This window comes from Nyctereutes procyonoides, unplaced genomic scaffold (genome assembly GCF_905146905.1).
Source record: "Nyctereutes procyonoides isolate TBG_1078 unplaced genomic scaffold, NYPRO_anot_genome, whole genome shotgun sequence".
Classification (NCBI taxonomy): Eukaryota; Metazoa; Chordata; class Mammalia; order Carnivora; family Canidae; genus Nyctereutes; species Nyctereutes procyonoides.
This window is the reverse complement of record NW_026575126.1, coordinates 59,916,531-59,944,205: the sequence shown is the minus strand read 5'-3', so window position 1 is coordinate 59,944,205 and position 27,675 is coordinate 59,916,531. Positions and strand designations below refer to the sequence as shown.

Sequence of the window (27,675 nt, the reverse complement as noted above, 5' to 3'; positions counted from 1 at the left end):
AATAATAATAATAATAATAATAATAATAATAATAATAAAAGAAAAATAAAAAGACAGGCCAGGGGCAGCCTGGGTGGCTCAGGCTGCAGTTTAGCGCAGCCTTCAGCCCAGGGTGTGATCCTGGAGTCCGAGGACCGAGTCCTATGTCAAGCTCCCTGCATGGAACCTGCTTCTCCCTCTACCTGTGTCTCTGACTCTCTCTCTCTGTGTCTCTCATGAATAAATAAATAAAATCTTTTAAAAAATAATAAAAAGGCCAATTGAGAGTAAACAAAAGATCTGAATAGACATTGCTCCAAAGAAAATATGCAAAAAAAGAAAAGAAAAGAAAAGAAAATATACAAATGGCCAATAAGTACATAAGGGAAATGAACATAAGAAGCACAAGAGATGCCTGGGTGTCTCAGCGGTTGAGCGTGTGCCTTTGGCTCAGGTTGTGATCCCGAGGTCCAGGATCGAGTCCTGCATCAGGCTCCCTGCGAGGGCCTGCTTCTCCCTCTGCCTATGTCTCTGCCTCTCCCTGTGTTTCTCTCATGAATAAATAAATAAATCTTTAAAAAAAAAAAAGGAGAAGTACAATGAGACTCCATTTCACACTTACTAAGGTGACTATAAGGAAGGAGTCAAATAATTACAAGTTTTAGAAGAAAGCAATCACCAGTGTATCTTTTCTTTTTTTTAATTTTTATTTATTTATGATAGTCACACACACACACACAGAGAGAGAGAGAGAGGCAGAGACACAGGCAGAGGGAGAAGCAGGCTCCATGCACCGGGAGCCCGACGTGGGATTCGATCCCAGGTCTCCAGGATCAGGCCCTGGGCCAAAGGCAGGCGCTAAACCGCTGTACCACCCAGGGATCCCATCAGTGTATCTTTTCTTGTGAGTAAGGACATCTTTCCATGAAGCCACCCCTAATGACTTCTGGTCTTATTGGCTAGTTTGAGACAAATGATCATTTGTGAACCAATCACTAGCAGGAACAATAGGGTTTCCATGATTGAATCGTTTGGAGCAAAATGTTTCTGGGTTTTTTTTTTTTTTAGGATTTTTATTTATTCATGAAAGACACACACACACAGAGAGGCAGAGACACAGGCAGAGGGAGAAGCACGCTCCACGCAGGGAGCCCGACGTGGGACTCTATCCCGGGACTCCAGGATCACGCCCTGGGCCAAAGGCAGACACTAAACCGCTGAACCACCCAGGGATTCCCAAAATGGGGGTTTTGGTAGGCAACCATCATAGCACCACGACAGACTTCCAAAGGAAATTCTGGTTCCTGTTACTAGAGTATAGACTAGGAATAGGAATAGAATCACATCTATTCTATATGGTAATGATCGGGGAAAACTAACAAATGTCTACTTCACCATCAGAAACAGCTAGGATATGGTGAGAAAAATCATTGACTTGAATTTTGGACTCTGCCACTAACTTATTGGTGAGTTTAGAGGTTACTTGACTCTTTAGCCCTCAGTTTCTTCAAATGGATTTAGTCTTTCTAGCTTTTTTTAAAAATTTTTTTATCTTTCTAGCTTTTAAATAGTACTGCAATTGTGTGTGTGTAAATATTTACGTATGTATTTATATTTTTATACATTGCCTTCTAGCAATGAAAAAAGGCACACATGCTTTTCTGAAATTCTGATAACAACATAAGAACAACTTTTGTAACTACCGTTCAGAATCTCATTACCCAATGGGAAACCTGGGGTTGAGCACCTGCCTCCGGCCCAGGGGCGTGATCCTGGAGTCCCGGGATTGAATCCCACATTGGGCTCCTTGCAGGGAACCTACTTCTCCCTCCGCCTATGTCTCTGCCTCTCTCTCTCTCTGTGTGTGTGTATGTGTCTCATGAATAAATAAATTTAAAAAAATCTAAAACCAAAAAAATCCAAAATCTCATTACCCTAATATTCATATACAATGAGACTCCTATATCATCAGAAACATAGATGATTCAGTGACTGTACCTACCTAAATCATGCAGTTTCATGTGTGTTTTTACCTGCCAGGCACTGTTCTTTCTTCCACCCTGATTTTACTTTGTGGAAAGTTTTGTTCAGACTCTAACTAATTGGTCTCTGGGCCTTAGTTTCATCACCCATAAAAAGAAGGAGGGGAAAAGGTCCCTTCTAGTGTTAATGTCCCAAAATTCTATTGAAGAACCTCCAAAGGAGACTACAGGAGGGATTTGTATCAGTTGAAGAGACCCTACCTGGGGCTGACAAGGCTTTGGAATAAAATTCTCCCTAGGGATCCCTGGGTGGCGCAGCGGTTTGGCGCCTGCCTTTGGCCCAGGGCGCGATCCTGGAGACCCGGGATCGAATCCCACGTCGGGCTCCCGGTGCATGGAGCCTGCTTCTCCCTATGCCTGTGTCTCTGCCTCTCTCTCTCTCTCTCTCTCTCTCTATTTTATTATAAAATAAAATAATTCTCCCTAGAGCTCCCATGTGTGGTGAATTTGGTTCCAAAATGGAAGTTGGTCCGTGGTGGGTCTGGTTCTTTGAAAATGCAGCATGTTGGAAATAAATAAATCAAGCTGGGGCCTTCTTTGCTGAATGTCCTTTGCTTTATGTGCACATCACTTCTGCTTTTCAGATTAGTCAAAGCAGGCCCCTGAGCCTAGCCAGCAGGCTGTTTATCTCACTGTGACTCTGAGAACTGGAAAACCTGGAATGTATTTGTCTTCAGGCACAATTAGATCAAGGGGCTCAGCAAAATCATCAAATCACTCTGTATCATTTTTGTCCCCACACCTCACTCCCACTTGGTTTTCCTTCGTTGGCCTCATTCTCAGGAAGGCTTTCCTCACATAATGACAGAAATGACTCCAGAAGAAAAACACCCAAAGCTGACATTGATTGGTGCTACTTCCACTCCTGGACCAGAGATAATGGACAGGCACAAAACTTAGGTCCTCTAACCCAGTCCCTGGAGTGGATTCTATTCTGAAGAATAAAGGAAATGGGACTGACATGGTCAGAGCTGTGTATTAGGAAAAGGAGTCTGGCTAAGGGACAGGGATTGAAGGCAGTGGAGGAGATTGGGATTGGGGAGGCTCTTGGAATCATTCTGGGCAGAAGTGAGGAGGGGTTGAACAGGGATAATGGCAGTGGACCGGCCAGGAAAGAAAAATGGTGACGGTAGAGTGTATATGAGTTGGTGGTTGATTAGCAGTATTGGGAAAGAAAGATTTTTTTTTATTGAATGATGGGCCCTATGCTGGAGAAATAAAACTCCAATATATGAATTACCTTGATAGAGAAAGGCACCAGGGGTCACTGGCACAGAGGAGAAAAGAAACCAGTCTAGGAGTGGCAGTGTGGGGGAGGGTGGGGCGGGGAAGGCTTCACAGAGAAAGGAGTTTGGACCCGTGTCTTAAAAGGATAAGTAAGGTACAGAAGAGTTTGGTAACAAACACAGAGTAAGAGATTTCAGTCCTGTGCCAAGGGCAAAGAACAGAGTCCAAAAAATTGCTAGCCAGAAAAAAACACATCCAAACCAAAGACATATTTAATTTTGCTCATATAACATTTTTAGAAATTTTTGAATTAGCTGCCAACATGAAAGATCTGGAGCTTTCATATAAAAATCCATATTTCTAACTTGTCTTGAAAAATTGGGTTTAGCTTCACAGGGCCCACATTCCTGAGTGGTAACAAAGGGCTAGTGCAGCCACAGCCCCTCCACTGTCTGTTGTAGTTCACCTGACCCACATTAACTGCTCATGTTACCCTCCAGTCCTCTGTACCCCATTCATTAAGATGGCTGCAAAATCTCTGACTCTCCACTGCATCAAAAGGAAGAGTCAAATTCTTCTCCCCTGGAATCTGGGCTGGTCATGTGACTGCTTAATAGTAGAATGTGGTAGAAGGACCCCTGTCCATCACCTGGCTTACCATCTTGAGGTGCTCTCTCTTGGCACACTCCCTCTCAAAACTCTAGAACACACTCCCTCTCAAAACCCTAGAATAATGAGAGTCTAACACTAACTCTGAGCACTAATAGTGTTAAATTTTGGAGTATTTTACTCTGCAACAGGTAACTGGACCAGCTGCCTTCTCTCCTCCCCTTGTAGACATCTGAGGGTCCAGCCTCTGGACCAGAGGAGTGAGGGAGCATGTTGGGTTTGGGTAACAATGAATAGCAAGACCAGAAGAGGAAGATCAGGATGGGCTTTATACATGGTGCTGGGGGAGTTTCAGCTTTTTTGTTTGAGGAACTGATAGGGTTTTGTTGGGTAGGCATATTATGATCATGAAGGTGACTCTGGCCATGCCATAAAAGAGGAATCAGAGTGTGGTCACTAGTCAGAGAACTAGTGCAATGGTCCAAGCAACACAACTCAGACAGGGGTGCTGGGCACAGAGGGAAAAGGAGAGATTCGAGGTCAAGACCTCTTCCCCTGGGAGGCCCTCCCTGAAGTGCTAACAGGATGTGCAGGTCGAGACGTCAGAACTATGGAACACAGCTGCAAATGTGGATGAGACAGTGTGGGGATTCTGAGAACCAGAAGAAGCAGAGCCCTGGGAGCACTCCACAAGCCAAGCAAAGGGAGTTGCTCTGCAGGCAGTTGAGAGAGAGAGCTGCAGAGCAACGCAAAGAAGCAGGAGAGGGACACCAAGAAAAGTAGTCAGGGGACATCAGATGATCACCAAAACAGTTGATTTCATGATCAGGAGGTTATCGGTGGTCTTGGTGAGGGCAAGTCTGTGTCTGATGGTGGGAACTGGAGCCAGACTCACATAAGTGGAGGAGTAAATGGAAGATGAGGAAGTGAGGGCAGTAAGTGTAAACAGCTCTTTCAAGAAACTTTATGGTGAAGGGCAGGAGTGAGATAGGGAAGTGGTTTGAAGCTGCCAAGTTGAAAGAGGCTCCCCCAAAGGCGCAGAGCCTTTGTACACACCCAAGAGAAGGGGTCCGTGGAGAGTAGAACTTGGCAGTGCAAGGGTTGAGGGACAGAGTGAGGCCGCTGAAGAAATGGGGTGTGTCCCAAGAAGGAGGAGTGAGCCCAGGGCCCAAGTAGGACATCTCTGTGGTGACAGTCTCTGACTATTTATAGGGACTGGAGGTGCTGTTGCTGGTGGGAGTGGAGGGGTTGAAGGAGTTCTCACTTCTTTTCTCCATAAAAGAGGAGTGATGATAATCTCGTAAATGTGAGGAAGGCAGCCTGAGCAGACGGCCAGCCAGAAGCGTCTGGCAAGGTTGGCTTAGGTCTGAGCCTGTGGGAAAGGCTTAGTCCTTATATGCCTCCTGCAGGGACTCGTTCTTGAATGTGGGTCAGAGCTGAACCTACAGGCAGCTGGAAGACCAGCTGAGAGGAGGCTGGGGAGCCAGAGGAGCAAGGGACCAGACTATCAGAGGGACCCCTTGCACGCGAGACCCCATCAGTTCTTTGCTTAGAGACTTGTGTGCACTTCTCCTTGTCTTAGGAACAAACTCCTTGAGAAGACATGGGTTGAGAGCCCTCCTGATCTGCCTCCTGTTGATCCTCCCAGCTTTACCACCTTCCCCTTCACCCCAGGCACCTGAGGCTTTGGCCAAGGTGAAGAGCTCACCATTCCCTAAAATGTCCTTGTCTCTTCCTTGCCTTCACTGGAATTACTTTCCCCTTCTCCTTTCCCTTCTCTGTTTGGCAAACTTTTATTCAAAACCAAATTTTATTTTTATTTTTTAAAAAATATTTTATTTATTCAAGAGAGGCAGAGACATAGGCAGAGGGAGAAGCAGGCTCCCTTGGGAGCCTGATGTGTGACTCAATCCGAGGACCCTGGAATCATGACCTGAGTCAAAGGCTGATACTAAACTGCTGAGCCACCCAGGCATCTCCAAGACCCAGTTTTTTTTCTTTTTTAAGACCCAGTTTTAATATGGCGTCATTCATCCATTGCATCACCTATGGAGTGTCCACCGTGCTTCTTCCTGGCTTGCCGTCCCACCTGCCCTTCAGTTTGTAAACCCATCTGCTCTGAGAGGGTTGCCTGGACAGTTTGAATGGACTCCTGGGTTCCAGAGTCAACATATTTGTATTTGAATCCCAGTTTGCATGACCTTAGGTAAGTCATTCATCTCCTCTGAACCTCAATTTCGTCACCTGGAAAAGAGGAACAGTAAAATAGCTCACAGGGCTCCTGAGACCCCAGCAATGGAATGTTAGTGCTGCACCGGGTACCTAGTGCTGCCTGGAGAAGTCAGGACTCTTTTGGTTTTAAGTGACAGATGCTAATTTAAAAAATCTTCTTTTATGGTTGAATCAGGATCCAAAGAAAGCCCAAATATGACAGTTGATTGACATTTTTAAAGACTTACTGTTTTCCTTCCTTTTCTTTTAATGCCATTTATTTGTTGAAACCAAGTAATTTGTCCTATAAAATTTTGACACATTTCTAGATCCACACATTTTCACATTGTAGATGTAATTGCTTCCTCATGGTATTATTTAACCTGTTATTCTATCCCCCTTATTTCATACAGGCTAATAGTTAGAGCTAGAGGCTTGATTAGATTCAAGATGCTGGTGATGATGATAATGATGATTTTGGTAACACTACTACAGAGGTACTACATGCTTATTGCATCATTTTATAGGAGATACATAATGTCTGCTTATCCTACTTTAAGTGATGTTAAGATTGACTGCTGAGTCTTTTTTTTTTTTTTAGGTAATCATGTAAAGGTGAACATAAGAAATTATTGCTAACATTTTTTTTTAATTTTTATTTATTTATGATAGTCACACACAGAGAGAGAGAGAGAGAGAGGCAGAGACACAGGCAGAGGGAGAAGCAGGCTCCATGCACCGGGAGCCCGACGTGGGATTCGATCCCGGGTCTCCAGGATCGCGCCCTGGGCCAAAGGCAGGCGCCAAACCGCTGCGCCACCCAGGGATCCCGATTGCTAACATTTTTTAGGTGTAATTACGTATTACATAATGGTATTGTGCTTGGGTAAAATAAAAATCGTTATGTGACATACAGTTACATGGTGAATCTCAAAACATGCTGAATGAAAAAAGCCAGACCCATACTGTATGATTTTATTTGCAGAGAAAATTCTATACTGACAAAAAGCAGATCAGTGGTTGTCTGGGGCTGAGGATAAGGATTGGTTGTAGAAGGGCATGAGGGAAATTTTAGGGAGATGGAAATATTTCAGATCTTGATTACGGTGACTATTACTTGGGTATATACATTTGTCAAAACTTATGGAACCATGCACTTAAAATGAGTGTGTTTTGTAGTATGGAAAGAAAGATGTATTTTATTGTAAACAAAGTTGATCTTTAGAAGGAAAAAAATGGTTACAACCCAAATAAGAAGAATCCATTCAAAATAGCAACAAAACTATAATATGCCTATTGGGGAAAAAATCTAATGAAATATAAGATCTTTACAGAGAAAATTATAAAATTATATTAAAGGACATAACAGGGGATCCCTGGGTGGCGCAGCGGTTTGGCGCCTGCCTTTGGCCCAGGGCGCGATCCTGGAGACCCGGGATCGAATCCCACATCAGGCTCCCAGTGCATGGAGCCTGCTTCTCCCTCTGCCTATGTCTCTGCCTCTCTCTCTCTCTCTCTGTGACTATCATAAATAAATAAAAATTAAAAAAAAATTTAAAGGACATAACAGAAGACATAAATATGTGGACAAATGTACTACATTCATGGATGGAAATCTCAATATCATTCCTCAATTAATTTATAAAGTTAATTCAATTTTATGAAAAATTCTAAGAGATTTTATTTATTTTTTTAAGATTTTATTTATTAATTCATGAGAGAGAGAGAGAGGCAGAGACACAAGCAGAGGGAGAAGCAGGCTCCATGCAGGGAGCCGGACATGCGACTCGATCCCAGGTCTTCAGGATCACACCCTGGGCTGAAGGCGGCGTTAAACTGCTGAGCCACCTGGGCTACCCTCTAAGAGATTTTAAAGGAGTATTTATTTGTTAGAAAGAAATACTAATGTATTTAAGTTGAAATGCTGTGGTGTCAGGATTTGTTTTGATGGATGCCAAGAAAATAATGTGGAAGAAGAAATGAATCAACATTTGGCCATGTGTTGATAATTGTTGAAGCTGAGGGATGGGTACACATTCTAGAAAGTGAACAACGCTGTGCCACCTTTTACAGATGAGGAAATGTCACTTTCCTCAGAAAGCAGGACATTGTGAAGCTACAGTTGTCCGGCTCTGACTCCATCATGTTCTACAGCCTCTTGAGGGCAGTCCTGTCTATCTCCATAGTGGATGTACCCATCAGGACTCTTTCAGTTGTAAGTGCCAGAAATCCAACTCAAAATTAATGGCTTATGTGGAAAAAAAATTTATGTGCCAGAATATGCACTGTGACAGAAAGGTTAAGGAGTTCAGGCACAGCTTGATCCAGGTACTCAACTGATGTCAAGAATATATCAGTCTTGGGGATCCCTGGGTGGCTCAGTAGTTTGGCACCTGCCTTTGGCCTAGGGCGCAATCCTGGAGTCCCAGGATCGAGTCCCGTGTCGGGCTCCCGGCATGGAGCCTGCTTCTCCCTCTGCCTGTGTCTCTGCCTCTCTCTCTCTCTCTCTCTCTGTGTGTCTATCATGAATAAATAAATAAATAAATCTTTTAAAAAAGAATATGTCAGTCTTCATATCTCGATTCTGCAGCTGTGTGGGCTGATGATTGCTGCCAGCTTTTCCTAGATGGTGACCAGATGGTCACTACTAGTGCCGGTCTTATAGCCAATCAGCTTACTAACCCCCAGTGGAAAGAGGGTTTTTTTTTTTTTCTTGCAGCTTCAACCAGTCTGCTTCTGATTACATAGCCTTGAATCAAGTGCCCATCCTTAAACCAATCAAAAAAGATTGCTTTGGCTGGGGAACTGTGGCCCTGTGCCCACCCTGGACCCCCTCTTGAACTTCAGGGACTGCCAGTGAGGAAAGGTTGGTCCCCCAAAGGAAAATCCAGAGGTGGCCATCAGTAAAGAGGGTTTGGTAAGATGGTGGGCTAGCAACACCCAACAGATACACTGTCCCAGCACCCCTCATACGGAGCTGTCAGCCCAAATACCCAGTGATCATGGGGAGAGCCAACATTTATTAAGCACTTGCTACACCCAAGAGGAGGTGCATAAAGCTTTGCTTCCCCCCCCCCCCCATAACCTCTCGAGTTAGGTAGGACTCTTATAGAGGGAGAAACAGGCTGAGGGAGGTTAAGTATCCTGCCCTGGTCACTCAGTAGTGTGACAACCAGGAGCCAAACTCAGAAAGCATTCTGATTCTGGAGTATGCCTCTCTTGCCCTCTGCATTGCCACCTCCCTGACGCCTTCTACAAATCCAAGGGCGACGATGGATTCCTCCTTCCTCTTGAGTATGCAGTCTGGCTTCTACTCTGCTTGGCATCCCTGGAGCCCTCCTTCTCTCCTTTCCCTCTGGGAGGCTGAGAGCCCTCTGGGGGCAGGAACCTGACCCTGACTCATTGACCTCTGCCACTCCTGCAGGAAGAAGCCTCCAGAATGCCAGAGTAATTCATTTGTTCCCTGTGAGGTAGGCGAGGCAGAGGTGCTCCAGGGTGAAGACCTGAGATGGCAGAGAAGTGACTCTCCAGAGGCCACCGTTTGTAAATGGAGGAGCCTAGACGAGACCCCAGGGCTCCCCTCCTCTCCGTTCCTCGTCGGGGGTGGGGTGGGGGGGGAGGAAGGCAGCTCAGCCTTAACTGGGGGTGGGCGTGGGGGCCTGATGGGCGCTTCTGCGAACGCCAGGGACAGGATGGTGAGTGGGCTGGGGACGGACTGAAGGAGGGAAGAAGGAACAGGGTATTTTTGCATTTTGACATTACAAAAGTGCCGATTAGATTGTCAGCGAGTGGCCGGCAGCATCTGTTTGGGTTGGGAGTTGGCAGGCGCGGCCGAGCGGGGCGGAGGGAGGGCGGCCGCGGGCTGGGGGGCGGGGGCGGTGCCTCCGCCCCGAGGAGGGCTAGCCCCTTCAGGAGCTCCGCCCAAAGGGGCGCTGCCACCCCTAAGGAGGCGGGCAGCGGCGCTTCTCATTCATTGTCTTGACAAGAGCATCCTCAGCGGGCAGCCTCTGGCTCCGCCAGCGCCTTCCTCCTCCTCTTCCTCCTCCTCCTCTCCCTCCTCTATCCGGGGGGTCCCTCCTCTCTCAGCGGCAGGTAAGCCCGGGTCCCCGGGCGAGGCGCCGGGCATCGCTGCCCTGGGCCACCTGTGGGGCAGGCGTGAGCCGCGCGGGAGGCGGCCGCGGGGGCGGCGGGGCTGTCAGCGCGCGGCGGGGACAGGGGACGGGGCCGTGCGCGCCGCGCGTGCAGGGGACTCGCGGGGGGCGCAGCGGGGGCGCGGGAGGGTCCGTCTGCGCGTCCGGGGCGCCGTGAGCAGGGGGTGAGGGACCACCGCAGCCAAGATGGAGGTGGGGGGCGGGGGGCTGGCTCGCGCCGGAACGGGCGGCGGGGGCGGGGGTGGGGGCAGGGTGGGGTGCGCCGAGCGGCTGCCCTGAGCTCCGAGACAGGAAGGGGTTGAGAGCAAAACAAGAAAAGACCAAGTTCCCCTTTCCGCGGTTTCTGGGCCTGGTACCTGCAGTGGGGGAGGAGGCGGGGTGGGGCGATGGCTTCCTGTTCCCCAGCCTTGGCTTTGGGGCTACCCTCGCTCCAGGCCCAGGGTCTGGCCCGGGACTGATCCCTCTGGCCCCGGACTGCTTCTCCTCACACATGCTCCTCACCTGCTGTCTGGGCAGGTGGGCCCGGAGCCTCCCGGATCCGACCAGGGCCGACCAGGGCAGCGGGGTGCCCCGCGAGAAGGGCCAGGGCCAAAGGCAGTCTAAGGGGTGAAATCGAGGAGGGGGTAGAGGCCTGGCGCCCACGCTGAGCAGGGAGGTGATGCAGTCGGGCTTCAGGATGGAGCCTGGAGCCTGGGGAGCCAGAGGCAACACCATCCTTTTCAATCGCTCTCTGACCAGCCAGGTGGGGGAAGCCCCGCTGGACCTCAGGGAAATCAGTGCCACCTCTCCCTGTGCATAGTTCCAGAGCTGGTGGAAATGGCACTTAGGGGCACCTGCTCAGGCAGATTCCAGAGGCAGAGGTGTGGGGAGGAGAGAGTGGGACCCAGGCCATTTGCCTGTTTCTGGTGCCCAGACACCTGCTGGGGAGGCCACCCTGCCTCTGATGACCTGCCTCCTGGCCAGTCAACGTGCTGCTTCCCCCTGGATGCCTAGCCTTGTGCCAGGAGGTGAGGGAGGCCAGCCCTGCCCCTGCCTTCAGTAAGCTCCCTGTGTGGGTGTGAGCAATGTGAGCTGTGGCTGCTGTGACCGAGTGAAGCTACCCTCCAGGCTGTGCCCCCAGAGGGTGGGAGAGTGAGCCATCGGAGAGGAAGGGCTGTGTCTGGCAGCAGCCGACAGATGGGCTCTTGGTGTGCTACCGCCCCCCACCCAGGCTCTGCCATAGAGGCTGAGGGTACAGGCCAGAGGCCTGGGTGGGCAGAGAAGGTAGGCCTTGCAGGTTTTCCAGGAGTGACAAGGGGTGAGGAAGGTGAGCGTGAGGGCAACAGGATGGTAGTTACAGAGGACGGAGCGGGGAGCCCAGGGAGAAGATGCTGGGGAAGTTAGCTGAGACCCTAAACACCAGCTGAGGGGTGTCCTGGGGGGACTGGGGAACACTCTAAGGTCAGAGTCAACCTGAAGGGAGAAAGGCCCTTAAGCCCACGTCCCCCCCCCACCCACCCAGGATGAGCCGGCAGGTGGTCCGCTCCAGCAAGTTCCGCCATGTGTTTGGACAACCAGCCAAGGCTGACCAGTGCTATGAGGATGTGCGTGTCTCACAGACCACCTGGGACAGTGGCTTCTGTGCTGTCAACCCCAAGTTCATGGCCCTGATCTGCGAGGCCAGTGGCGGAGGGGCCTTCCTGGTGCTGCCCCTGGGCAAGGTGAGCCCCTGGAGTCCTTGGGGCAGTAGTCTTCCACTTGAAGGGGCCTCTGGTCCTGATTAGGTGACTGTCACCAGGCCTTCTGGGGCTGCAGCATTGTCATATGTAAAACTGAGCTGGGCCACATGAGCCTTAAGCCTCCTCCAGCTCCAACATGCAGTGGTCGCATGGAAACTGAAGCTCAGGTGACACCAGAAAGGTCATATAGCGAGTCCTGCAGACCCAGGGCCAGGTGTCCCAAGTCTTAGCCCAGGGACTTCTCCCCTCTGGAGTACAGCCTGGGCTCCATGGGGTCGGGCAGACCCAGCAGTGCTCACAGGGTGGGAGGGGCTTGGGGCCAGGCCAGTCTGAGCCACCATCACCCTCCAGAGTTCCAGCCAGTTCTGGGCCCCGGCTACAAGCAGGGAGGACGTGAAAGGCCCTCTCCCCTCCCCCAAACCTGCCTTCCCTCTGCTCCTGCTGCTCACAACCCCCCTTCCGCTCTGTTGACCCCCACCCCCAGCACACTCCTTTGCCTTGAGGGGTGAGACAGGAAGGGGACATGGGCCCTAAATTGTTACCTTAAAAGGGCTGATGAAAGCCAAGAGAAGAGGAAGTGGTTGTGGGGCGAGAGCTGGGTGAGCTCTTCACACAGGAAGCCCTGTGGTGGCAGCTGTCCCCGGAAGCAGCCATTTCCAAACCTTTGCTCCTGCTTGGGGCCAGTTATGACAGACTTCCCCTGTCCCTATCCTGTTGGAAGGACCCATCCCCATTCCCACACTTCCTGGGGAACCCTAACCTTAATACAACCTCCCCTGCCCAGGGCCCTGGCCTATCATCCCCTGGGAAGCCTGGTTCAAGGAAGCTGGGGTGGGAGTGCCAACCCTCAGGGCATCGGCAAGAAAGTGGGGGTAGAGATGTCAGGTGTTTGGCCAGTAAGGCAGGACTGGGGCCCAGCGTGTCCCTGCTACCCAGCCCTGCACTCCCGTTGTGCACTTCTCATGGCCAGCCCTTCTGAGTTGCCCTGACACCTCTGGGATGGGGGTGGAAGACCAAACCCTCCCACCCTAGGGCCTGTCCCACCTCCCAGGGACTCCACTGCCTTCCTCTCTGGGCCTCTCTGAGGGGTGTGGGGAGGTTAGATCTGGTTCGGTGAGCAAAAGCCCCTCCCTCAGAGGCTCTGCTGTGCTCCCTAGACTGGACGTGTGGACAAGAATGCACCCACGGTCTGTGGACACACAGCCCCCGTGCTGGACATTGCCTGGTGCCCGCACAATGATAACGTCATTGCCAGTGGCTCCGAGGACTGCACAGTCATGGTGAGTAGTGGGGGGCCGGGGGAGCTATAGCACTGGAGCTGACATCTGGAGCCCCCATGTGTCACTCGCCCCTTCTCTGCAGGTGTGGGAGATCCCTGATGGGGGCCTGACACTGCCCCTGCGGGAGCCTGTCGTCACGCTGGAGGGCCACACCAAACGCGTGGGCATCGTAGCCTGGCACCCCACAGCCCAGAATGTGCTGCTCAGTGCAGGTGCCTGTGGGGAGAAGAGGGGTGGGCTGGTTGCCTGACAGCAAAGGTGGGAGGCTCATGGCCTCTGACACCGGGGATATCACCCAGGTTGTGACAACGTGATCCTGGTGTGGGACGTGGGCACCGGTGCAGCTGTGCTGACGCTGGGCTCCGATGTGCATCCGGACACAATCTACAGCGTGGACTGGAGCCGAGATGGCGCTCTTATCTGTACCTCCTGCCGCGACAAGCGCGTGCGCATCATCGAGCCCCGCAAAGGCACTGTTGTGGCTGTGAGTTGCCATGAATCGTGACCTCTGACCCTAAGACTTTTGCCCTCCCACATACCATCAGCCAGGTCCCTAGATGCTGCCCTCTCTTGCCCTCAGCTGGAGTCTGGTGCTTAGGATGTGTGTACCTGACTGGCCACCTCCCTTTCCTTCCAGGAGAAGGACCGTCCCCATGAGGGGACCCGGCCTGTGCGTGCTGTCTTTGTATCTGATGGAAAGATCCTGACCACCGGCTTCAGCCGCATGAGTGAGCGGCAGGTGGCGCTGTGGGACACGGTGAGTGTCGAGTGGGGAGCAGCCATCAGGCTGGGCTGGAGGCTTAATCCCTGCCCTGCCACTTGCCTGATCCTATAGAGCCATGGGCCTCAATTTACCCTCTGTGGGATGGGGTTTCCGCTGGTTGTTCTGTGAGGCCCTCCCTGAGTCCCTGCCCAGAGCTCTTCACAGGCCCGACTTGGCCTAGTTCATCATTCTGTCTCATCCATCTCTACAGAAGCACCTGGAAGAGCCACTGTCCCTGCAGGAACTGGACACGAGCAGCGGCGTCCTGCTGCCCTTCTTTGACCCTGACACCAACATAGTCTACCTCTGTGGCAAGGTGTCCTAGTCGGGCAGGGGCGGCCGGAGGGAGGGAGGAGGGAGGAGGGAGGAGGGCTGGGAAAGGAGCAGGCTGGAGGAATCTTGGTGTTGATCCTGGGGTGTGCGTCCACCGCCTGCAGGGAGACAGCTCTATCCGGTACTTCGAGATCACTTCCGAAGCCCCATTCCTGCACTATCTCTCCATGTTCAGTTCCAAGGAGTCCCAGCGGGGCATGGGCTATATGCCCAAGCGTGGCCTGGAGGTGAACAAGTGTGAGATTGCCAGGTGACTGACCCCTGACCCCAACCTGAGCATGCTCCCTGGGCAGTGCTGACCCCATGCGGACCTTCAACTCCAGCCGAGCATGCTGTGGGCACCGCTCACCTTCTTATTCCCACAGATTCTACAAGCTGCATGAGCGGAGGTGCGAGCCCATTGCCATGACCGTGCCTAGAAAGGTGATGCCCCCATGTCCCTTCCTGAGCCCTGGGCCAGGCACTGAGCTTGCACAGGTGCAGGGTAGCCGTGTGGCCCAAACGCTCTCTTAACCAGCCTTGGCCTTGCCCACAGTCGGACCTGTTCCAGGAGGACCTTTACCCACCCACCGCTGGGCCTGATGCTGCCCTCACGGCTGAGGAGTGGCTGGGGGGCCGAGATGCTGGGCCCCTCCTCATTTCCCTCAAGGATGGCTACGTGCCCCCAAAGAGCCGGGAGCTGAGGGTCAACCGAGGCCTGGATACCGGGCGCAGGAGGATAGTGCCAGAGGCCAGTGGGACCCCCAGCTCGGTGAGAAGTGGATGGGGACCTGGGAGTCAGGACGGGAAGATGGATAGGGCAGGGGCTGCTACTGAGGTGGTCACTGTCTCACTGGAAGGAGGCTGATGTTTGGGCCATGCTACATTCACATTGGGGATCCTCTGTGGGTAATCCTGAGGCCCCAGAGAACAGGTTTCATGTTTACTGGCTTGCAGCTGTCTGGGCAGCAGCTGACTGAGAGACAGAAGGGCCAAGCCCTGGGGCTCCTGGTAGAGGAGAAGGGGGGTGCCTGCATGAGGGAGCCCAGGGTGGAGCTGATACTGATGTGGCGCTGGATCCCCCAGGATGCCATATCCCGCCTGGAGGAGGAGATGAGGAAGCTCCAAGCCACAGTGCAGGAGCTACAGAAGCGCTTGGATAGGCTGGAGGAGACAGTCCAGGCCAAGTAGAGGACCCTAGGGCCTCAGCTGGGGCCACGGTATCACCTCCCTCCCTCCATTCACACCCTTCTCCTCAGGCCACAATGGAGATACAAAATAATAATAAAATGGCTTTATTTTCTGGTACCTCTGACTCTGATGGTCACATGAATGGTGGGTCTGCTGAACTGACTTGCCCTCGAACTTCCCCCTTGGTTACCTTGATGAGATTGGTCCATCGCAGGAGCTGGGGGATGCCACAAGAACAGGCTGTGGTAGGCGGGGACCACCCCATGTTCCTGTGGGTTGAGAGCTGGCAGCATCTCAGGCCCCTTGCCTGGGGCCTCAGAAATTCCCACGGTTACTCAGAATTTGCCTTTCTTGGGCAACCACAACAGGCTGCACACGACTGTACTGTCACTGTCACTTGTGGGGAAACAAAACTCACATGACACTTGGCGCTTGCACGGCATGTTTCAAACTGCAAGCCCAAGAGAGCAAAATCAGGGAATCTTTTGTGAGGCAAAAGCTTACAGGTGAGGACACTGAGGCACAGAGCAGTAGAGGGGCTTGTGGGAGGCAGACCTGGGCTCAGGAACCATCTCCCCTTCCTGGTTCCCAGTCTTCCCTGCAGTGTGGCCGCCTTGCAGTCCCTTACTCGGATCCAGACAGAAGAGACCCGTCAGGCCCTGTCAAGTCGGGGCTTAGAAGTGGGCTTCTGATGCCCAGCTCAGTGTGTGACCCCAAGCTAGGACAGGGTGACTGGGATGGGTGTCCTGGCCACAGCAGAGCTTCCCTCATTCCTGACAGGACCACAGCAGGACTAAGTGCCTCATTCATGGCCCCCTGCCCTGCTTCAGCAAGAGGGAGAAAAACAACCATTTGAGTCTCAGTCTCTATGCAAGCCATGTGACCTGGGCAAGTCACTTCTCTCCAGGTCTCAGCTGCTCTATAGAATGGAAAGGGATAGCACTGTAGCTCTGAATGCAGTAAGTGGATCCAATCAGAGGTGTGATAAAAGAGAGCAGCAAAAATCTGGACCCTGGGCCTCTTAAAGTGACATTCCTTCCCTGAGCCTGTCTTGCACATTGGCAGGGGGTGGGGCAGGGGTGGGTGAGTATATGAGCCCTTATAGCGAAGTAGTACTTGAGGATACTTAGCCACTAGTTTTCCTCTTGGCCCAAGGGAACTGAGGAAAGTTCAGGAGAGGATCCTAGGAACACAGAAGGGTTAACCCACTATCACCATGACTTACAGCTTTACTAGCCCATTCTCCCTCTGACAGGAACAAGAGAGAGGTAGGAAGTGGGATGGTTATTTAGGGGTCAAAAAACTGGCCCTGAAAAACGGGATCAAAGTGGTGGAGTGGTTGAAGACTGCAAACCCTCACTACCCAAGAGCCCTGGCCCCATCTGGGTCTCTTGCTGCCCTCCTGGGTCTGAGGGACCCCATCTGTGCCAGGCCTTACCAATCCTGGTACCTGTGTTTAAGATTGATACTAGGGGCAGCCCAGGTGGCTCAGTGGTTGAGCATCTGCCTTTGGGTCAGAGCGTGATCCCCAAATCATGGGATCAAGTCCCACATCGGGCTCCTTGCTGGGAGCCTACTTCTCCCTCTCCCTGTGTCTCTGCCGCTCTGTCTCTCATGAATAAATAAATAAAAATAAAAAAAATTTAAAAAAAAAGATTGATACTAGGGGCATCATGCGCCCCAATTTTATGGCTCAAGGGGCCTTGTTTTCCCACTTTAACCCTATCCCTATCTCCTGCCCACAGCTCCATTCCTGAAGGCCTCATGGTCTGCCCAGGGGCAATGTGGCCACATCAAGCCCTGGGCTAAAGGGTCACTGGACTTCCTCCAGTGGACCAGAAAGCATCCACATTCCAGGTGCTGTGGCGTCCCTGCTGGGGCACCACACCCCAAGACCCTGAAGGGCCGGGTAACCTGCAGGGAAGTGCGAATCCTCCAGTATGCCTCTGACATCAGGCGATGTTGGAGTGGGGGAAGTTTGTTAAATTGGCCATCACCCTGAAACCCGGGTACTTTTTCATCTGTGTGTCCCGAAGACTGACAGAGAGGCCACGAATCCCCAGCAATGGCCAATGAATAGGGCTGTGCCAGGAATTACAGAGGCCGGTGCTCCCTGCCCTGAAAAAGACGTTAAGGATGGAAGTTCCATTTTGTAAGTGGGGACACAGAGGCCTGTGTGTGAAGGACTCGTCCGAGGTAAGACGATGGAGAGCGGGCGGGCGGGGCGAAACCAGGCTCTAGACTCCAGCCCAGCACCCCTCCCACCCTCCCACATACAACACGCTGACACAGAAGCTGGTCCTGATTCATAATTTAATAGCTGTGTGGGCCTTGGGCTCTTATTTCTGGCGCTCACGGGCCCACTGCTCTGGGGTCAGGGTTTTCTGCTCAAAGGCGTGAATGTGCAGGAGCTCTTCTGCCAGGCACGTGTTCACCAGCCTGGGGGAGAGATGGGGCGAGGAAATGGAAGGCCGGAGTCTCAGTGGTGGTCCCAGAAAGCAGGGTGACCCAGGACGCTGGAGGTCCCCGGGCCCTGGGAACCAAAGGGACAGAGGGCCTCGGTCTCAGCACAGGGATCCCTGGGGCCGTGGCTCACCATGCGGGGCCCGCTGGCTGGGGCGAGGGAGTCAGGGTTAGGGGAGGGGCCAGGGTTGTGACTCCAGCGCTGGGATGGCGCTGAGCGAGGTATTCCCGGGGCCTCACCGGTGTCTCTGAAGCAGCGGCTTCCCCTCGAACTTGGCTGACACCACCAGGACTCGGAAGCTGGACGCGCAACGGTTGGGAGTCGTGTCCTCGACTTCCTATGGGGCAGAAAGAACGGCGTGCAGGCTGTGAAGCCCTCCCCTCAGGCGCTCTTTCCCCCTCGTTGGGCGAATCCAGGCCGCTCAACTCACCACATGCTCTGCCTCCAGGTCCCGCTGCAGCTTCTCCCGGAGGTATTCGGCGCTGAGTTCCATTGCAGCAGTCCAGAAGGGGCGGCAGCCCAGCCGGGACGGAACCCCGGCTTCGACCCCAGCCACACTCCTTCCGCCCTTACTGACGCCACTTCCGCTGAGGTCCCTCCTCCCGCCCTTACTAGGGCGTCCGTAACCTCAGCACTTCCGCCCTCACGTAAGCCCGGCTTTCCGCGGTTACCATCCAGCAGCCAATCAGAGTCTGCACGAGGACGGACTCGGGCGCTAATTGGGGCCAGCCGCCTGCACCGCAGCCTGGGTTCTGCGAGCCGGTTTGAACACCCTACTCCAGCCAGGAGAGGGTGCGCGAACCTGCATTGCTGCGGCCTCTAAGGTACCTCGGGCTCGCCCCCAAACGCTCTCCCCGAGACAAGCATCTTGCGGCCCAGGCAGCCCAGCCCGCTCTGAGGTCACAGGCCCAGCAGTCAACCCACAAATCCCGATGGGCCCTGCGGGGGGCGCGGCCAGGCCCGGGCCCTTCTTCGGCGTCTACCTGCTCTACTGCCTGAACCCTCGGCACCGGGGTCGCGTCTACGTGGGGTTCACCGTCAACCCTGCTCGTCGGGTCCAGCAGCACAACGGGGGCCGCAAAAGAGGCGGGGCCTGGCGGACCAGCGGACGCGGGCCCTGGTAAGAGGGAGCGGATTACTATCCGGAGGGAGGGCTTCAAGAAGGAGGCGGGGCTCGAAGGAGGAGAGGCCTGCCGAGGGGGCGGAGCCCTGTGGTGGCTGCTACAGGGCCGGGGGTGGGGCCCCGGTGAGCAGGGCGGGCCTACCACAGGGGAGGAGCGTGGCGAGGGGGCGGAGCCTGTGAAACAGCTGTGGGACGATGATCTGGGCTTGGCCCGGCGACAGCACGCTGATGGGCAAGGCTGGGGTTAGAAAAGAGAGCCCCCAAGGGAGAGGAGCTGAGGAGGGCTCTTAAGTACCTCCGCTGGAGGTGGGGCCTGAAGTTGGCAGGTGCGAAGGGACTGACCGCGAAGGCGGCAGGGCCCCGCGGACTGGGTTTGAAGCCGGGTGGGCGTGAGGCCTTCGCTCTCGGGTCGGACTGGGGTTGAGCCATGGCGAGGGGATTCGGCTTGACCCGGGCTGGGGCGGGGTCTCACGGGCCTCGTTCTTGTCCCCAGGGAGATGGTGCTTATCGTGCACGGCTTCCCTTCCGCCGTGGCCGCCCTTCGGGTAAGAAAGGAGACGAGGGTGGTGGGAGGGAGGCCGGGGCTTGGCGCCTCCCCCGGGCGGCCCTGAAGCCCCTACTCCCCGCCCGCAGTTCGAGTGGGCCTGGCAGCACCCGCGGGCCTCGCGCCGCCTGGCGCATGTGGGCCCGCGCCTGCGCAGCGAGGCGGCCTTCGCTTTCCACCTGCGCGTGCTGGCGCACATGCTGCGCGCGCCGCCCTGGGCGCGCCTCCCGCTCACCGTGCGCTGGCTGCGCGCCGACTTCCGCCGCGAGCTGTGCCCGCCGCCGCCGCCACACATGCCGCTGGCCTTCGGGCCTCCGCCGCCCCGCGCCCGGGAGCGCCGCGCGGGGCCCTCGGCTGACCCGGAGCCCGAGCGCGACCGAGACGCCGACGCCTCCTGCGCCCTGTGCGCGCGCTCCTTCCAGGTGAGCCGCCCACCTGGCCGCCAGGGCCGGCTTGGGATCCAGCTGTTCATGGAAGGACCGGGCGGCCCAGTGACAACCTTGGTCCTCGCTAAAATGGGGATGGTACTTGCTGCCATTCTTCGAAACCGGCACCGTCCTGCTCAGGGCCTCTGCTCTTCCCCTTTGACTGTTAGCTTCTGCCCTAGACCTTCACTTCAGTCTTTATAAAATGCCACCTTCTCCTTCTCCACGAGGTCTTCCTTGGCTCTCCATCTAAAACTGCACTTCTTTCTTGTACACTCCCCTGCCCCCCCCTTTTTTTTCCTTTAAAGCCTAAGGACTTACTAACATAGATGTTTTTTTTTTTTAGATCGTATGGTCAGTTTCTCCCCTGCCCCAATACAAGGCAGTTCTTGTTCACTGCTGTAAAAAGGTCTGGCAAAGAGCAGGTGGCCAATAAATATTTAACAAATTAACTGGGATGATGGGCCTGACTTCTGAGCTCTCAGGAAGTGTGTAAATTGAATACTTGCCATTCAGAGATTAAGTGACCTGCCTGAGATCACTTAGCATGTAAGAATTATAGGTCTGGCTGCAGTGGTCATGCTGTTTATATAATCACTGCTAATGCTCAGAGAAAATTGGCTGGTTTAGTCCCTGTGGACAAGTATTATACTCCATGACTCAGTTCCATCTGTAAAATGCAAATAATAGTATGTGTGTCATAGCGTTGTTAATGTAGAGCCTCTGCAACAGTGTCTGGTCCATAGAAATCCTGAGTGTTAGCTGGTTTTCTCTCTCACCCGCCTGCCACCTCCGACAGGATGAAGAGGGCCCCCTGTGCTGCCCCCACCCTGGCTGCCGCCTAAGGGCCCACATGATCTGCCTAGCTGAGGAGTTCCTGCAAGAGGAGCCAGGGCAGCTTCTGCCCCTAGAGGGCCAATGCCCTGGGTGAGTCCAACACCCCCACCCCAGCCTGGTCTAGCTCTGGGAAGATGGTGCCAGTTGTCTAAGTCCAGGCCCAGGCCTGAAGCTGAGATAAGCTGAGTCCTTATCTTGGCACCCAGGGCCTAGCCTGGAGGCAGCTTGTGATCCTGACTGTATCTCCTACCAACCGTACCCCTTGGTAGCTGTAAGAACTCAGTGCTGTGGGGAGACCTGATCTGGCTGTGCCGAATGGGCGACGAGGAGGAAGAGGAGGACTTGGAGTTAGAAGAGGTGAGAGGTGGCTTGGGCCTCAGACTCCCTAGCCCACCCCATACCCGAGGCTGCCTTTGACCAGTTCTCTTGTCTCCACAGGAACACTGGACGGACATGCTGGGGACCTGACCCTGACTCACCTCAGCAGCCCCAGCCCTCTGCCCACTCCGTCTGTGCCATCCACCCCCCCACCCAGGGGTCTGGGCAGTTTTTACTTGATTACAATAAAGAGTCTGAGTTAAGGGAACTTTGTGGTGTTTGGGGGGGCTGGTGCTAGGAGGCAGAGGCCCTGCGGGTCACTGGGGCCTGAGGAAAAGAGGAGAATTGGGAGGGGTCACTCACCAGCGTGGACCAGCCTCTCTTCTTCCTAGAGGTCTGTACACCTCAGCTTTTCCCAGCATGCTTGTGATGGCACAGAGTCCTTTGAGTACTTGGGAGACTTAGAGCCCATCTAAAATCAGTGCCCAGGGCAGCCTGGGTGGCTCAGCGGTTTAGTGCCGCCTTTGGCCGGGGCGTGGTCCTGGGGACCCGGGATCGAGTCCCAAGTCAGGCTCCCTGCATGGAGCCTGCTTCTCCCTCTGCCTGTGTCTCTGCGCCTCTCTCTCTCTGTCTCTCATGAATAAATAAAATCTTTAAGAAAAACAAAAATAAGTATATTCTGAAAGAAATCACCTTTAAAAAAACAAAATCAGTGCCCAGCTTAACTTTGAGCTTTATTTACATTTTTTAAAGATTTCACTTACTGGGATGCCTGGGTGGCTCAGTGGTAGAACATCTGCCTTCAGCTCAGGGTGTGATCCCAGGATCGAGTCCCATATCGGGCTCCTTGCAGGGAGTCTGCTCCTCCCTCTACTTGTGTCTCTGCCTATCTTTCTCTCTCTCTGTGTCTCTCGTGAATAAAATAAAATCTTTTAAAAAAAACAAAACAAAAACAAGTATATCCTGAAAGAAATCACCTTTAAAAACACAAAATCAGTGCCCAGCTTGACTCTGAGCTTTATTTACTTAAGATTTTACTTACTGGGAAGCACCTGGGTGGCTCAGTGGTTGAATATCTGCCTTCAGCTCAGGGTGTGATCCCAGGATCGAGTCCTGTATCGGGCTCCTTGCAGGAAGCCCAGTGCAGGACTTGATCCCGGACCCCATGACCATGACCTGAGCCAAAGGCAGATGCTCAATCACTGAGCCACCCAGGTGCCCTGACTTTTGAACTTTAATCCAAATAGTAAGGACAAACGCCAAGAGCAGGATGGGTAGGGGGATACACGACCCCATGGCCCTGTGGCTCTCCAGGCCCCAACTCTTGGTCTCTGTGCGGAGCCCCTTCAAACCCAGTGAAAGAAAAGTACCTTGTGGGGGCCATGGTTCTGTTACCCACTGTGAGTGAATCCATGCAATCCTCGGGAGCCGTGGAGCTGGACTCACTCCCAGGGTTCTTGCTCTTTCCTCCTGCCCCACCTCTCCTGCCCCCCCACCCCCACCCCTCCCATTGCTCCATAGTGGCCTTGTGGTCAGAGGTCAGAGTGGCAGTTCTAGAATGCTTGAACTGCTGGGGGCATGGGGGCCACCCCCAGCCTGAACCTTTGATATCTTCAAAACTGGCCTGGAGCCAGTAGGAAGCTGAGTGGCTTGCTCACAAGCATGCCACCTTTCCCCTCCACTCTGCACTCTCAAATCTGGCTAGCTCCATTAGAAAAAGTGTCAGTTGGCCCGACCTGCAGGGGTGGAGTTAGAGGGCAGGTCAGGAGCCAGGATTACAGCTCAAAAAACACTCCCAAAATAAAAATGAAAACATATTGGGCCCTTTTGCCTAGTTTCAGTCTTCCTTTTATTTTCTATATCCTAAACCCACATCTTGGGTTTTCAGGCCAGTCTAAGCTTGGCTTTGGTAGGGCTGGTCTCAGGAGGGGAGCAGAGTGGGACCTTCCCACTCTAAACTCCACCCTTTCCTTCTTGGAAGACAGCCAGATCCATTGCTGGCTCCGATCCCTCCCACTTTGGATTTATAAACCCTCAACTCAGAAAGCAGTTCTGCACTCCCCACACTGCCCCAGTAAGCCACAGCACAAAGCAGTCAGGAGGCCAAGACCCAAAGAGATCTGGTGAGTGCTGGGGTGGGGTGGGCTGGGCCAGGCTTCCCTCCCTTTGCACAGCTAGCTCCTCTCTCTCTGGCCTGTACTGGCCTCCTTGCCCTTTCTCTCTTTATGGGGCATCTCAATCTGCCAACCACAATCTGGACCGAAACCCCCTTCTTCTGGTGACTCATCACTTTTGCTTATCTGCATACCAGACTCTAGCTCCCAAACAAGCTCAGTTGCTCAGCTGCCTGTTTATCCTTAAGCCAAGATGGGAGTGTGATTGGGCAGGAGGGATCACAGGCTCAGCTAGCCTTTGGAATGTTTCCCTGTGTGAGGGGCCCCAGGGGCCCAAGGGGATGGCAGGGAAAGCAGGCTGATACTGTAGGCCAGGGGCTGCCAGAGAAAGTAGTGGGAGAAAGCAAGCTGGCAGGCGGGGAGTTAGGCCAGGTAGACATTAGAGTAGTTCTCTCAAGTGCACAGTGGAGTCTCCTGGAAAGCTTCCAGAAAACAGGTTGGGCCCCGAGAGACTGATTTAATTGGTTTGGGGTGTGGATCCAGGCACAGGGATTTTAAAAAGCTCTGCAGGTAAATCAAAGGTGCAGCCAACTGCATGACCCACTGCATGAATGTCACATCTCGGCTCGAACCCCAGCTCCCACCACCCACTAGCTTTGTGAGCAGGGGCAAGTCAGCCTCAGTTCCTTATCTTACAGCAAGATTTCAACACATGGCATATTGTGATGTTGTTAAGGCAAGTAGACCACACTCTGGTCCTTGACGCAGCATGGAGGACATTCCTGACACCTCGCGCCCACCACTGAAGTATGTGAAGGGGATTCCTCTAATCAAGTACTTTGCAGAGGCACTGGAGTCAATGCAGGACTTCCAAGCCCAGCCTGACGACCTGCTTATCAGCACATACCCCAAATCTGGTAGGTGATGAGGGCCACCCACCCCTCTCCTGGGCCACAGTCCCCTGCGTTGGGCCAGTAGGGGCCTGCCCTTGGCCCTGCTCACCTCCCCTCTGCCTGCTCTCCAGGCACCACTTGGGTGAGCGAGATCCTGGACATGATCTACCAAGACGGTGATGCAGAGAAGTGTCGCAGGGCCCCCGTCTTCATCCGGGTACCCTTCCTTGAGTTCAAGGTTCCAGGGATTCCCACAGGTGTGTGGTGGGGCTCTGGGGATGAGTGGAGCAGAGGGAAGAGGCAGGACTGGGCTCTAGCTCAGCAGACCTTTTTCTACCTATGGCACAGGTTTGGAGGTTCTAAAAGATACACCAGCCCCACGACTCATCAAGACACACCTGCCCCTGGCCCTGCTCCCCCAGACCTTGTTGGATCAGAAGGTCAAGGTGAGTGGCAGCGGAATCTAGGGAAGGAGGCCACTGGGGCCATCTTAGCTTTGGCCCTCTCTGCTGGGAAGGTCTCACCGTAAGGGGGGTGGCTGTCTGCTTCATCCTGTGGTGGGAGTCAGTGGAAGTGAGACTTCTCTGTGCAGAGCTGAGAAAGGCAGTCTTCTCTAGGCCTCCTCAGGCCCATGGAAGAGAGGGCTGGTGAAAACCTGGCACACCTTGTTCCAAATCTGGGTATGGCAGCACTGAGGGGATTAGATTAGCATAAAATAAGGTTCCAGGGACCACAAGCAAGTCAGCCTCTAAGCCTGTTTCTCCCTTTGCCAGACCAAGAGCTAACTTCCTCATAGGGATGCGCTGAAGGGTGGAACTGCCCGGCTTGCTGTGTATTGATGATGCTTGGGGGGGCTGTGTGTGTGTGTGGGATGTCCTCCAGGTGGTCTACGTCGCCCGCAACGCAAAAGATGTAGCTGTCTCCTATTACCACTTCTACCGCATGGCCAAGGTGCACCCTGACCCTGACACCTGGGACAGCTTCCTGGAGAAGTTCATGGCTGGGGAAGGTGAGCCTGAGTCTGGAGGAAGGAGTGGGGTGGAGCTGAGCAGCAGCCAACCAAAACTAATACCAGCCTCTGTGTCCACGTCTCTCCCCCTCCCCCAGTGTCCTATGGGTCCTGGTATCAGCATGTGCAGGAGTGGTGGGAGCTGAGTCACACTCACCCTGTTCTCTACCTCTTCTATGAGGACATGAAAGAGGTGAGGCTACCTGCTGCTGCTTCCCTCCAGGTCCCATGTGGAGAGGCAGGGACCTGCCGAGGCCTTCTCAGCCACCTGCCTTAGCCAGTGCCCTGGTCCCCCCACCCGCCTTCCTGCCCGAGACTTGGGGCTACAGTGTTACCTGGGCAGCAACACTGTGGAGCTCAGATCTCAAGACCTGATTGACACCGGCCATTCCCTGCTGTTGCTCTCCCTGGGGCCACAGTTATTAAAGAGGACTGTCCCTGCCCTCACCCATTAGTACCCAAACAAGAGCTTGTTTCAGGGTCACAGGGCAGGGGCAACTAATGTGCCCCAGGGAAAGACAACCCAAGTCAAGGAGCCTGAGGCTGAGAGATCTCTAGGTGGAAGTGGCCAGATCCCCTGGGGAGGAGCTGGGTGGCCTTCCTCTTGTTTGCTCAGTAAGCAAGCCCAATCTCCACTGAAAAGCCCCTCTGCTGCTCCAGAACCCCAAAAGGGAGATTCAGAAGATCCTGAAGTTTGTGGGGCGCTCCCTGCCAGAGGAGACTGTGGATCTCATCGTCCAGCACACGTCTTTCAAGGAGATGAAGAACAACTCCATGGCTAACTACTGCACCTTATCTCCTGACATCATGGACCACAGCATTTCTGCCTTCATGAGGAAAGGTGAGTACCCATGCAGGATGGCCATCTGGGGAGGCAAACGTGAAAACGGAGGCAAGAGTTGGCCTGGGCCATCTGGGGCCTGCTCTGCAGCCGGGACCTGCAGCCATCTTCCCCTCCACCCACAGGCATCTCGGGGGACTGGAAGACCACCTTCACTGTGGCCCAGAATGAGCGCTTTGATGCCGACTATGCCAAGAAGATGGAGGGTTGTGGCCTCAGCTTCCGCACACAGCTGTGAGCAGTGCCCCCAGGAGGCACCCAAAGGCCCCGTGCTCTGACACAGCCAGCCCCCAGCCTCAAAAATAAAATTCCATTGGTATTACACTGAGAGCCTTTAATGCAAGCAAAGAGCAAACCTGAGCTAGAAGGAATTCCCCCTGGGATCAAATGAAGCTCTCTTCCCTCCCTCCAGCTCTTCAATTCCCCAACCTGCCCTGGTATGGGGAGGGGCAGAAGGGCCTGGAAAAACAAAACCGAGGAGACATGGGCAAAGGGGAACAATATTTATTTGCCACAATCTTTTGTTGCATTCCCCTGGGGGAGTGGCAGGAGATCTTGAGTCTGCCAGCCCACTTCACTTTTTCTTGGGCTCCTTACAAGCCACCACGTACCTCTGGGCCACATTGAGGGGAGGGGAGTAACCATCTGCATAGGAGGTGTCTTCAAACAGGACTGAATAGTCATCCTGGGGCTGCGGCAGGGGGCAGACAGGAGGGGCTAGTCAGAGACCCCCATGCAAGGCCCCCCAGCCCAGACTGACAGAAACCTCTGGTACACGGGCTCCCAGCCTCTCCTGTCCCCATCTTCACTCAGAATTTAGTTCCTGCTATGACAGAACCCTATTCTCAGCAACAAAGTGCCAGGGGACAAAGAGCAGGGAGGAGGGAGATTCGCGGTCTACGTTGGGGGGATTCTACATGGAGAGTATGGTACCTTTTGGGGACCTTCTAAGAAGGAGATCAGGGAAAACACCAAGGGCAGCAGGCAGGGATCCTGGAGGAAGCAGGCAGAGCAGCCTTGAAGCTGCCATCAGGTGTCGGGTCACCAGCAAAAGGGAGCATGGCCTCAGATGAAGAAAGGCCAGTGGTGGAGGAGTCAAGGCAGGGAAGACAGGCCCTGGGCACAGTGCTTCCCACCTCAGGGCTGCTCATCTCAGTGCAAAAGTGGGGTGAGACTAGAGGATACACTGGTTCCGTTCCACTCGGGGTTTGCTAGGACTCTGAGGGTTAGCTGGCACTGCCCTAGGGGACAGGGCTTGAGGGCCCCTATGGGGCAGAGTGTAAGCAGGAGAGAGGGAGAAACTTGCAGGACTCTCTTAGCTCAGAGGGGCTGTCAGATGAGGACAGGAGGGGAAAAAGTGGAAGGTGACCCCAAGACCATCCAGTTAGCCCAGTCCTGATGTCATGGTCTGTCTCTCCTGCAGGGGTTGCCTTACCCGTTGTGGGGGCGTGTGGATCAGGGCACGGTAGAAGCAGGTGGTCTGAGGATACAGGGCCAGCACGAGCTGCTCCTTCTGAAATAAGGCTTCGGGGTCTGTCTCTGGGTTGGCTTTCCACTGGGGCAGAGGGATGATGCGCCGCCGGCTCAGGGTATGTCTCCTGGAAGTGGGGCTTAGATCAACCCA

General features: G+C 53.8%; 5 protein-coding genes across 15 annotated transcripts in view; 3 read left to right on the top strand and 2 right to left on the bottom strand.

Moving 5' to 3' along the window:
• The first annotated feature begins 10,051 nt into the window (after positions 1-10,051).
• On the top strand, positions 10,052-15,600 carry CORO1A (coronin 1A). The gene is made up of 11 exons (XM_055340448.1): positions 10,052-10,160; positions 11,721-11,919; positions 13,095-13,217; positions 13,300-13,429; positions 13,517-13,701; positions 13,855-13,974; positions 14,192-14,296; positions 14,418-14,563; positions 14,679-14,736; positions 14,849-15,064; positions 15,379-15,600. Exons 2-11 carry the CDS (start codon positions 11,722-11,724, stop codon positions 15,481-15,483), a joined length of 1,386 nt encoding a protein of 461 aa, XP_055196423.1. The 5' UTR covers positions 10,052-10,160; position 11,721; the 3' UTR covers positions 15,484-15,600.
• A 2,179-nt stretch (positions 15,601-17,779) lies between these two features.
• Positions 17,780-18,509, bottom strand: BOLA2B (bolA family member 2B). 2 transcript variants are annotated; one of them, XM_055340410.1, is made up of 3 exons: positions 18,378-18,509; positions 18,187-18,284; positions 17,780-18,016 (listed from the first exon to the last, which is right to left on the bottom strand). In XM_055340410.1, the coding sequence occupies exons 1-3, from the start codon at positions 18,438-18,440 to the stop codon at positions 17,872-17,874; spliced, it is 306 nt and encodes a 101-aa protein (XP_055196385.1). In that variant the 5' UTR covers positions 18,441-18,509; the 3' UTR covers positions 17,780-17,871. The 2 variants fall into 2 exon arrangements, with proteins under 2 accessions (XP_055196385.1, XP_055196386.1); XM_055340411.1 differs by having other exon boundaries at positions 17,780-17,922.
• A 362-nt stretch (positions 18,510-18,871) lies between these two features.
• On the top strand, positions 18,872-21,457 carry SLX1A (SLX1 homolog A, structure-specific endonuclease subunit). 2 transcript variants are annotated; one of them, XM_055340408.1, is made up of 6 exons: positions 18,872-19,067; positions 19,564-19,615; positions 19,704-20,036; positions 20,839-20,966; positions 21,146-21,233; positions 21,315-21,457. In XM_055340408.1, the coding sequence occupies exons 1-6, from the start codon at positions 18,880-18,882 to the stop codon at positions 21,342-21,344; spliced, it is 819 nt and encodes a 272-aa protein (XP_055196383.1). In that variant the 5' UTR covers positions 18,872-18,879; the 3' UTR covers positions 21,345-21,457. The 2 variants fall into 2 exon arrangements, with proteins under 2 accessions (XP_055196383.1, XP_055196384.1); XM_055340409.1 differs by lacking the exon at positions 21,315-21,457 and having other exon boundaries at positions 21,083-21,215.
• Positions 21,458-23,161: 1,704 nt separating this feature from the next.
• LOC129519652 (sulfotransferase 1A1) lies at positions 23,162-26,373 on the top strand. Of its 2 annotated transcripts, XM_055340396.1 has the most exons (8): positions 23,162-23,317; positions 24,045-24,225; positions 24,333-24,458; positions 24,550-24,647; positions 25,084-25,210; positions 25,309-25,403; positions 25,871-26,051; positions 26,177-26,373. In XM_055340396.1, the coding sequence occupies exons 2-8, from the start codon at positions 24,078-24,080 to the stop codon at positions 26,287-26,289; spliced, it is 888 nt and encodes a 295-aa protein (XP_055196371.1). In that variant the 5' UTR covers positions 23,162-23,317; positions 24,045-24,077; the 3' UTR covers positions 26,290-26,373. The 2 variants fall into 2 exon arrangements, with proteins under 2 accessions (XP_055196371.1, XP_055196372.1); XM_055340397.1 differs by lacking the exon at positions 23,162-23,317 and having other exon boundaries at positions 24,025-24,225.
• SGF29 (SAGA complex associated factor 29) overlaps positions 26,010-27,675 on the bottom strand; it is a 31,360-nt gene continuing 29,694 nt past the window's right edge. For 6 of the 8 annotated variants that reach the window (XM_055340399.1, XM_055340398.1, XM_055340402.1 and 3 more), the window contains 3 exons: positions 27,487-27,649; positions 26,663-26,742; positions 26,397-26,510 (listed from right to left, as the gene is read on the bottom strand). In XM_055340399.1, the coding sequence (XP_055196374.1) occupies positions 26,468-26,510; positions 26,663-26,742; positions 27,487-27,649 (286 nt within the window). In that variant the 3' untranslated portion in view covers positions 26,397-26,467. Of the gene's footprint in view, positions 26,077-26,396; positions 26,511-26,539; positions 26,743-27,486; positions 27,650-27,675 lie in introns of those variants that run through there. The other 2 variants (XM_055340405.1, XM_055340404.1) reach the window with 2 other exon arrangements.

What these genes read in the sequence shown, in the direction of transcription:
- CORO1A (XM_055340448.1), top strand. Translation starts at nt 11,722, where the DNA reads ATGAGCCGGCAGGTGGTCCGCTCCAGCAAGTTCCGCCATGTGTTTGGA. An exon ending in AACAAGTGTGAGATTGCCAG is followed by an intron (nt 14,564 to 14,678) that starts GTGACTGACCCC and finishes TTATTCCCACAG; the next exon opens with ATTCTACAAGCTGCATGAGC. An exon ending in CCAGTGGGACCCCCAGCTCG is followed by an intron (nt 15,065 to 15,378) that starts GTGAGAAGTGGA and finishes TGGATCCCCCAG; the next exon opens with GATGCCATATCCCGCCTGGA.
- BOLA2B (XM_055340410.1), bottom strand. Translation starts at nt 18,440, where the DNA reads ATGGAACTCAGCGCCGAATACCTCCGGGAGAAGCTGCAGCGGGACCTG. An exon ending in ACCTGGAGGCAGAGCATGTG is followed by an intron (nt 18,285 to 18,377) that starts GTGAGTTGAGCG and finishes TCTGCCCCATAG; the next exon opens with GAAGTCGAGGACACGACTCC. An exon ending in CCGCTGCTTCAGAGACACCG is followed by an intron (nt 18,017 to 18,186) that starts GTGAGGCCCCGG and finishes TTTGGTTCCCAG; the next exon opens with GGCCCGGGGACCTCCAGCGT.
- SLX1A (XM_055340408.1), top strand. Translation starts at nt 18,880, where the DNA reads ATGGGCCCTGCGGGGGGCGCGGCCAGGCCCGGGCCCTTCTTCGGCGTC. An exon ending in CCGCCGTGGCCGCCCTTCGG is followed by an intron (nt 19,616 to 19,703) that starts GTAAGAAAGGAG and finishes CCCCGCCCGCAG; the next exon opens with TTCGAGTGGGCCTGGCAGCA. An exon ending in CTAGAGGGCCAATGCCCTGG is followed by an intron (nt 20,967 to 21,145) that starts GTGAGTCCAACA and finishes ACCCCTTGGTAG; the next exon opens with CTGTAAGAACTCAGTGCTGT.
- LOC129519652 (XM_055340396.1), top strand. Translation starts at nt 24,078, where the DNA reads ATGGAGGACATTCCTGACACCTCGCGCCCACCACTGAAGTATGTGAAG. An exon ending in GAAGTTCATGGCTGGGGAAG is followed by an intron (nt 25,211 to 25,308) that starts GTGAGCCTGAGT and finishes CCCCTCCCCCAG; the next exon opens with TGTCCTATGGGTCCTGGTAT. An exon ending in TCTATGAGGACATGAAAGAG is followed by an intron (nt 25,404 to 25,870) that starts GTGAGGCTACCT and finishes CTGCTGCTCCAG; the next exon opens with AACCCCAAAAGGGAGATTCA.